The sequence below is a fragment of the Momordica charantia genome (assembly GCF_013281855.1).
Source record: "Momordica charantia cultivar OHB3-1 chromosome 9 unlocalized genomic scaffold, Mcharantia_2.0 BLBB01000009.1, whole genome shotgun sequence".
In the NCBI taxonomy this organism is placed as follows: domain Eukaryota; kingdom Viridiplantae; phylum Streptophyta; class Magnoliopsida; order Cucurbitales; family Cucurbitaceae; genus Momordica; species Momordica charantia.
The window spans coordinates 2,893,940-2,903,863 of NW_028275167.1; the positions used below are offsets into that span (position 1 = coordinate 2,893,940).

Sequence of the window (9,924 nt, forward strand, 5' to 3'; positions counted from 1 at the left end):
ATCTCTCCACCATTCATAAATCCAACCTGCCAAACCCTGGGTTCAAGTTTCTACGTATCATTAATTCTAGTGGGACTTTGCCCAACCGAAGGGTAATGATGGTAGGGGATTAAAGCAGTGCCTGAGCTGTTTTCTCTTTGTACAATTTCATTCTAATTGAAGGAGAGATAATTTTTTAGACCTAGGGTGGTACTGAAATTTTTGCATACTACTTCTATTCATTGTTTATTACGAAATTTTAAGTAAGATGTAGGTCGATGAAATATAATAATATATAACTTCGTTACGTAAAAATTTTCCTCTGCCCTTTAAGTACTACAATCATTTATTTAATTGTGTGGAAATTGAAGATGGAGGATATTTGGTTTCTATAATTTATTAGTTGAATTTTGTGTGACTCGTTGATTTATTCATGAGCAATTTTTTAATTCAATTTTTGAGCCTAAATTAACTCGTTGGGTAAGGAGAAAGGGATTAAGTGATTCCAGAAGCATGGGTTTAAATCTCATTATAGTCATCTACTTGAGATAAAATTCCAGTGTTTTCTTACAAATGTATATTTTAGGATCATGCAGTTGTTCCGATGAAGTTAGTTGACGTGCGTATAAGCTGTAGCTCTAACACTAACCAATATAAAAAATAGGACTCATTGAGATAAAGTACAGGGTAAAGTGAATTTTTTTTCTTAGAAATATTTTTTTGAGTTGACATTCTTGGAATGTTAAACATCTACTTAATCCTAAAAAGTGTAGGTTTGTAAGGGGAATGCAAACAAATTCCCACATTGGTTAGGATCCATGGTATATAGATGGGGACAATTTTCATTTGTATGTGGCCTTTTGGGTTAAAGCAAAAACAAAGCCGTGAGGGTTATGCCAACAATATTATACCATTTTGAGATACTTGGGATACCATTGTTCTTAACATTTTCTTTATTCAAAATTTCGATCACATTATATTGATTAGGGATTTAATTGAAAACGTTTAACATTTTCGATGACTTTGATTTTCCCACCAAACGTTATATAACTCTCACCTGTACTAAACTCTACTAAGAGTAGGAAAGATTGGTCCAAAAAAGTTTTATAGGCATTTAAGAAGTGTTGAAGCTTTATGGACATTAATTTTCACTATTCACATATCAACAATCAATTTACTAATAAATGAAAACCAAACAAAGCTAGTTCAAGGTCAGTAAGTCCTTTCCTTTTTAACTATATATTTTGTTCTAGAAGAAATGGTTAACTTTTCACTTGAAAACCAACCAAGTTCAAAATAAGAGGCTAAGTCTGGCCCATACCAGAAAAAGTGATCCAAAAATGGATTTGACAAGTTTTCAAGTATGTCCGATCAAAAATTTACCCAATGGTAAAATCATACAAATAAAGTAAGAAGCGAGAGTTGGTTCAACTGTCAAAGATAAAAATTTTTAGGAATTTTTTCAAGACCGCCGTCTTTGATAGTAGGTGGATCAATACGCTAACGAATGCATTGAATTGAAGCGTATTATCCGTTTTGCTGTTGAAATATAGCAGTCCTTTATGGAGAGATGCCCTACAATTATAGGGCATGACCCAGTTTTCCTGTGCTTATTGGGCAAGTGTGCATGTTGAATTTGATACCTCGTTTTGAAATAAAAGACATGACCCATATAGAAGTTAGAGCAGACCCTACACATGTTCCACCACTTGCTTTCAAGCCATTAGTGAAGCAGTGAAGCAGCAATTTGACAATAAAAAATGCATACCCTCTTGACTTAAAATTGCTATTTCCAGAGTAATATGACACTATTTTAAGTTTTAAGCCAGAAACAGCCAAAAATGCAAATATTCTGAATGCTACTGGCCAAAGCATAAGCCATTACACCAATGCTTTAATTAAGATTTTTTGTCTGTGTTTGGTTAAATTACAAATTTAGCAAGATTTAACCCTAAGCTTTCAATTTGATTCCTATAATTTAGTTTTAGTTTCAATTTGGACTATGTGATTTTAAAATGTTCAATTTATCTCACAAATCATATTTGTCGTTATCCTATTAAAAGCTCTTATACCACCTTGTTAAGGGCAACAGTACCCTTCGTACACCATCTCCACAATGGTATGTTATTGTTCGCTTTTGGCATAACCCTCACGACTATGAATTTTGTTTCATCCAAAATGTCTCATACCAATGAAAATAATTGTCCTCTCTTATATACTATGACCATGTGAGACTTTGTTACAAACCCAATACATGATAAGATTAGGCTTTCTAGATGGCTGGCCGGCTGTGTTAGACAATGGTTTAAGTTTAACTGAAAAAGAAGAAAAAGTGAGCAGAATTTCGGGTGTGTACAAAATGGTTTAAGGATGATGTGTGAGATTCAATCAAATCAAAGAGACGAAATTGAAACTAATAGAAACCTAATTTGTAATTTAACTATATATTTTTAGTCTGCAACTGTGATCATTTGAGTCAGTAACATCTTGCAAAAACAAAAGACTAATCCTCATGAGATCTATTTAATACCTTACTTCAGAGATCCTCAAATGAGGCTTCTGAGTGTTTTATTTGGTACAAAAACATCCACGTACAGTAAACAGGTGGAAATTGTGTAGTAAACAACACCATTTTTACTCTAAAAAAAGGGGAAAAATTACAGCAACGAACTCTGATTTCATTGCCTGTTAAAAACAACTTTGATGTCGACAAGGATCGTAAATCGGTTCAGCGTCAATCTACATCTTCACGTTTGGTGTTGCCATTTTCAGCAGAAGCAAGTTCAGCTTCTGCTTCATATGACTTGGAAGGCAACCTCTGATAAATTCTGGAAGCACTTGGAAGAAGCCTAACCCGTCCGACGACGAGAGCCTGGCTGAGCTTCTCGTAGTTCCATCGCTGCTGAATGTAGACGACAACCGCGAGGATAAATGCAATCAAAGGGATGAAAACATCCCCAAATCTAGAGTAGAAGTCCATGCTTGGGTTCACAAAGTCATACTCTTGAACAAAGTAAGGATTTACAGTGGGAGCTCTTATGAAATCATAGAAGTGTGGGAGAAGTCTGACCAGTGTGATTCCAATGAAATAGAACTTCCTGAGAGGTCTGCAATCAATTTGCCATAACAAGTTCCCAATGATTTGAGGAAGTAAGAAGAAATCTTGAACAAGTCCCACATACTCTTGTAGGTCTCTTTTCCATCCCTGCATCATGTGGGAACTTGGACTTACGCTAGGTACCATGTCACTCACTACCCGGATTTCGGCTGTCCTTGAAGCACGAACAATGAGAACGGCCACGTAACCGATGAGATGTATAAACAAGGTAGCAATAAGCACCCATTTATCACTGGGAACGCGGTGCGGTTCGAGAGGAGCTTGTCGAAGTAACCTGATCCGAGATTTCCAAACCTTCTGGAAAAGCCTTAAAGTCAATAGCAGTGAGATCACTATTAGAAGCTTCACTATGTAATCGATCACAAGAAACCAAAGGTTATCTTCAAGATCATACGAGTTGTCATTGTAAGATTCGGGACCTCCTCGCCGCTTGAAGACAGCTTCTGCACCTGTGACAAGTGGGAGAGTATAACCAAGGGATTGAACTCCCAGCATAATGAGAGATGTGTATGGAACAGACTCCAGATTACGGTTTATATAAAGTATTTGGCTCGAGATGCAAGCAATTGCCAGCGAGAGTGTCAATATTCGGAGCATACCCTCTACGCTCTTACGAGAAAGAATATCCTGTCGCTGCCTCCTGTACATGGTCGGCATTGTTTCAAGTTTTATGGGGCTGAAGTAGAAAGGGTCATCCTCCGTTCGTCGGCTGGAAATCGAAATCTTTGCAGTTGGATTGACTAACCACTGAGCTGTAGTGGGAGGATAGGAGACAACCACCTCAATTTGACAATCCAAGCCATCTTCGAGATCCATGCTATCGAACAAAACTTTCCATGACGCCCGAACGTCTCTGCAACCAACTAGATACATGTGTCCAACATGTGGATCATAAATCCCCTCCAAGAAAAGCGCAGAAAAATTGCTATACATCTGATCGAGTAGCGAGAGTTGTGCAGATACATTCAAGAGAAGCTGCTTTTCAGTGTATTCAGGCCTAGAATGATAAGGAGTTTCCACATCCGAGATAGATCCGTTTAGCCCCGACCAATATCGACCAAAAAAGGAACCAACAGAGATGATATCCAATTGAACATCAATTCTGGAAGTTCGAGAACCAGCTGCTGGATTGAGAAGTGCAGGGACATGAAGGGTGAGATCCTCTGAGAGAAGAGACTCGCTGAATTCATATGATTCTGTGTCTTCCAGTTTCGGATAACGCAGCAATGACTTCTTTATGACGGATCCAAAACTGAAAGCCTCGTTTCTCTCAAGCACAGCACCAGCTAATGCAATTTTTGTATAGCTGTAAAATGGATGGGAGTCACTGAAATGACTCCACAACTCCATAGGCTGAAATAACTTTTCAAATGACAAAGGGAAGTATGTTGGCTTATCATTAATGCTCGAAATAGAACCGACAAGAATACTCCGTTGTTTTAGGGTAAACGAGATAGGTATATACAGGCAAATCCTAGAGTCACAGGAGATCTTCTCACCATTAACAAGTCCAAGACAACCAACCATACAAAGTTGCCCACTGGAAGACTTCCACATTCCCTCAGACACCATTGTCATGTTATTAAGCGCAGATCTTCTCCATGCGGAATAGAGATTCTCCGATGGCGAAACGGCCCTGAAAACAGCTGAAACACTAGCAGAAATGTCGTTTTTGTTAGAGCCCTGTATCTTACATGTCACATCCTGCATATAAATCTTGACATTCTTAAAACTTCCATCTGTTCTATTGATCTCTTTATCTGATACAAATGGACCCAATTTCCGACAAAAAACATCTGTAGAGTTGCATCTCCAGTTTGGGAGGACTGTGAAAGCTTGTTCTCTGGTCATTTCTTGCAAGACCCTGCAAAAAGAAGAACCTCTATACATACTAATATTTTTCTTCATCAAGCTATCATTGTAAGGGTATGGAGCACAAGCTTTTTTTACAGATTTCTCGGATACAAAGTCGTAGTGCACACCTCCCAGTTGAGACAAAATGTGAATGTTGTCGAAGTACTTCAGGTTCGACTTGGGGTTCAAACTTCTCAATTCACCTTGAATTACCCGACTTGTCAACGTAAATTTCATTGGAAACCGCAGAACAAGTAGAATTTGATCGTCTTGGAGAAGTGGCATTTGGTGACGATTCACATTCGAATCCTTGGCCCAACTCCACGGGTCATCAGACTCCTGATCCCGGGAAGGTAACAACCCAGAACCCAACAAACACAGCACTCTTTCCCCACCATTCTTCTTGGATTCGGTATAGATTCCTTGAAAAGGCAACGAGAGCTCGGAACGGCCAGGCCAAAACTGAAAGCGAGGATGTTCAGAGGACCATTGCTCAAAAGTACCATCCAAAGTTATGCCCATTGACAATAACCCACTAACACTAACAGACTTCTTAGTTTGATGGGCAGGATCGATGTCCATAACCCAAAAGGAAATCAATTTCAAAGGGCTGGTCTCAACACTTGCAGAGCCATTTACATGATCCATATAGTACCTCCTTTTTGAAAACACATAACTTCCATTATTAAAAGGCATTAGTGGATACTTTCCCTCATCTTGCCTCCAATCTCCATTCACAAATTGGAGCTGTTCCTTCATTCTAAGAAACCTAGAAGTATCAGAGCTCAACTCAGAAGCAGAAGACAGAACAAATTTGCACTTCTTCTCCACCTCATCAAATCTTTCATAATTGTAACTCGGAGTTTCGTTGGTGGACTCATCTCTAGATTCAGCTTCAATGACCCCAAACCCTAGGGATTCTGATTGAGCAAATGAGAAGCTCAAATCTCCATATAGTTGCAGCCCCAAAATAAAGAAAAACAGAGAGACAAGATTTCTCATGGCTCCAATTCCTACAGTCTTTAGATACTAATGTTCATCAGGAAGAAACCCAGATGCCCCATCAAAGATTCTCAGCTACAAGTTGGAAAATGTTGCAGTTCTCAGTGAAAGACGACCATGGAAAACTCGAGGAGATTAAGATTAAGGATTACTAACCTTAGTGTCTGTGGTGATCCCTGTCTGTGTTCTCAAAGGAAAACTTAATCTGCAATAAAAAAAAAAAGGGAAAAAATGAAGAATGATGGAGTAAACAATCAAAGTCTGCAAAAGAGAGAGATGGGCTTGACTAAAGTTTGGATCTTGGAGACGAAGTCTACTCTAAATTTTCTAGTTGTTCTGACGGGTGGTTGTGAGCTATTGTCTTTTCCTTTTTTCCACCGCTCTGCATAGCGCGTGCAGGACACTACCTTTCAAATTATTGGCTTATGTTAATAGAGGATATTAAATTTATATCCACATTTCTTTCTTTAATCGGTGAGTATTCCGCTACCCTTAGGTAAACTCCAACTAATTTCACGAGACAGCCACCTGACCAAACAACCTTTGATACCAAAAAACATATAGAAATTAATTTCTGAAGTAGATAGTCATTATATTCACATTTCTATCTACATATTCAAATGTCTATAACTTCGATCTTGATATTTTTATAGTATCACAAAAAAAAAATTAACTAAATATTCTTAACAGAAATGTAACATTAATATTAATAAACTTTAACTTGTTATAAATGAGCGTTGTTTTAAATGTTTTTTATTTTTATAATTTTTTCAGAAATATCCATCATCTTTAATATTTTATTGATATTCCTATCGACATTTCCATAAAATTAAGATTATCAACATTTTCGTCGATGGCGACACTTAGAATCTTTTATACACGGTAAATTTAAATTTTGTACTTCTAACTCATATTCAATGATGGTTAAGAGAAATTAATAAACTAACATCGAACTATTATTAGGAGATATCTACATGGTGATGTTGAATAAAGTTAAATTACAAGTTTAGCTTTAAATGTTCGGAGTTGAGTAATTAAATTCTTAAATTTTAAATAGTGTCTAATAAGTATATGAACTTTCAAATATTAGTGTCACAAGTGTTCGAACTTTAAAAGCTTTCTAATTAACTTATTGAATAAGACTTTAAAAATTGTATATTATATCATGACTTTTTTTCGACATATTATATTATGGGACTATTAAGCCACGAAATTGAAAGGTAAGACCTATATTATACACAAAATTAAAAATTAAAATATTTATTAGATACTCTTTATGTTTATGCTTCAAACACTTAAAAGTACTTTTTTTTATTTCAGGTATCTAACTTTTGAAAATTTAGACCTTTAGATAAACATTTTTAATTTTATTTTTTATTTTTTAAATTTTAACTTTTAAACATTACTCATACTTATCTACTCTACAAAATCTAAGTCAAGTTTTAAAAATTAAAAATAAAAAGTTTTTAAAAAATAATTGGACTAAAAGAGGGCACGAATTTCTTCGAAGAAAATAAAACGAGGGTACGTACAATACAAACGTTATAGAGCGCGTGGGTTGATAATAAATGCAGCAACAAAATGAGGCCACGTAGGAGGAGACTTCCGTCCTAAGGTAAGCGGTCGTTGGGATATTTCGGGTATATAAAAGATGTACTTAGGGGTAATATTGGTATTTCTAGTAATGTATGAGTGTGACAGTCGAGCTGTTTGATCGCCGGTTGACGCGCCGCCCGACGTGGTTGTTATTTCTTTTTATATGGATAATTAAATTAATTTTGACAAATAAGATGAGTTCAACGTATTTTTAAATAATTTGTTTTAAGATTCCACGGAATCTTGGACAACGAAACCATCCACATTTAGAAAAACTATATGTGCTAATAATAAGATTTTGATTTAAAAAAAAAGTTAACTTTTTACTTATTTTCTTAAATGGCCAGTTTAATATAACATAGTTTTTTTTAAGTATAACAAGTGAGATAGAATTTACAGTCTCTTAGTTGGAAATATATATCAATTATCACTGAGTTATACTCACTATAGTAATTTAGCATAGTTTAATAGATAGAAGTTGAAGATTCTCATAACTCATAATATCTGAGAAGTTGAAAATGTTATGTTGTAGGTTAATGTAGCTCGTTCAAATTAGTTAGGGAGAAGATATATATATATATATATATATGGCAAAGGAATTTAAGATGACATTAAGGCTACATAATTTTGAAGGTCAGCTTCAACAACCTCACGAATAAAAAGGGGAAAATCTGATAACCACAAACACACATGCCCCAACCTAATACTTTCCTAAGCTAGAGAATGAGCTGTTGAATTCGATTCCATGTACTCATGATGGAAAGAAACCGAGAGAAAGACTTCAAGAGGGTTCGAATATCAGCAATCCAATTGGCGGCCTCATCCTGCCATTTTGTATCTTGGTGGATCATGTTGATGGCATTCAACGAATCAGACTCAACCCATTTCAGCCCTAATCGCAGTGCGAGTCTCAGTCCTTCTCGAATCGCATAAATTTCAGCCAGATAAGGGCCTATCCCTTGATGCACATCCACCATTGCAACTACGATGCCAAATCTGTCGTCTTGTAGCAAAACTCCTATGCGAGATTTGCAATTTTCGCATGCACCATCAGTGTTGATCTTCACCACACCTGGCAGAGGAGGAAGTCATGCATTCCTTCGAAGTAAAGTACCGCTCTGATTTCTCGAATTCTTCTGCCTAGCCCAGAATCCATGAGACCTTTGAAGGTACATATGGGGCACGATGTTTATTTAACATAAAGTTCCTATCACTTCAAATGGCCCAACAAGTGATGCTTTTTAGGATAATTTCAGTTTTGGATAAGGTGCGCATCCAATCTATCCAACGATAGATAAAGCAGTTATTGAAACATCTCTCGTTCACACTGTCTGGAAGCAGACAGTTCTAGATCTGTCGAGATCTTCTGCAACTCACAAGCGCATGATCCACAGTCTCCTCCTTCCTCAAACACATCGGACAAAAAGGTGATGCATCTATACCCTTCTTTCATAGGTTAGTCAAGTTAAGGAATTCTCAAATTTAATATAACGGGAGACACACATACTTTGTGATTAGCTTTGAGTTTATTTGTGCCCTAATGCCTAATATGGTTGCACTTGCAATTATGACAAAAAAAAAATAAAGAAAACAACACATTTAGTATTAACATTTAAATTTTACAAATATAGCAAATTTTTTACTGGTAAATCAAGACATACATATTGTAGGTACATCAAATATATATATATCAGAATCAGATAATCATAGACTTATATGGTATATCAACACACAGATATCATAATTATATCGATATAGTAGATCAAACGTAAATCAACCGGATAAATCAGCACATACATATTGTAGATTTATCCAGTTTTGAGCTTCAGAATATATTATACATTCTATTATTTAGACCTCTGTTTAATAAAAAAAAATACTATATTTGCAAAACTTAATGCTAAGTGTACTCTTTTTCTTAAATTTTTCCCCATAGTTGCAAGTGTTAGGTGTGTCTTTAAGATATAAAATTCAAATTCTTAACATTGTATTTGTAATTAAGATTTAAAATAACAATAATAATTAGCATTTGGAATATGAGAAGTTCGTCAAATATAAATTCTCTCGAGTGGTTGTGCCAAAATGTTCCATACAAATATGATTAAAAGAAAAACTTAAAGCATTTAACTTGATTCTAAACCAAGTGAGTGAGATATTTAATCTTAATTTTAATTAAACTTTATATCATATAAGAAGGCATTGTTTGCCATTGGCTCGTGACACGTGGAATTCGTCTTAGTCAAGTCTAAGAATCATAAAGATAGGCTATTTACTTAGTAATGAAATATATAATTTCTATTGTTTAGTATTATAATATGTGAGGTAGAGTTCAAACACACCACTTTTTAGTTTTAAATTCGAAATAGATATCTTAA

The 9,924-nt window shown here is 35.7% G+C and overlaps 1 protein-coding gene across 1 annotated transcript; it reads right to left on the minus strand.

Moving 5' to 3' along the window:
• Positions 1-2,466: 2,466 nt before the first annotated feature.
• Positions 2,467-6,268, minus strand: LOC111017421 (PII, uridylyltransferase (DUF2921)). The gene is made up of 2 exons (XM_022293173.2): positions 6,110-6,268; positions 2,467-6,028 (listed from the first exon to the last, which is right to left on the minus strand). Exon 2 carries the CDS (start codon positions 5,951-5,953, stop codon positions 2,714-2,716), a length of 3,240 nt encoding a protein of 1,079 aa, XP_022148865.1. The 5' UTR covers positions 5,954-6,028; positions 6,110-6,268; the 3' UTR covers positions 2,467-2,713.
• Between the last annotated feature and the right edge of the window lie 3,656 nt (positions 6,269-9,924).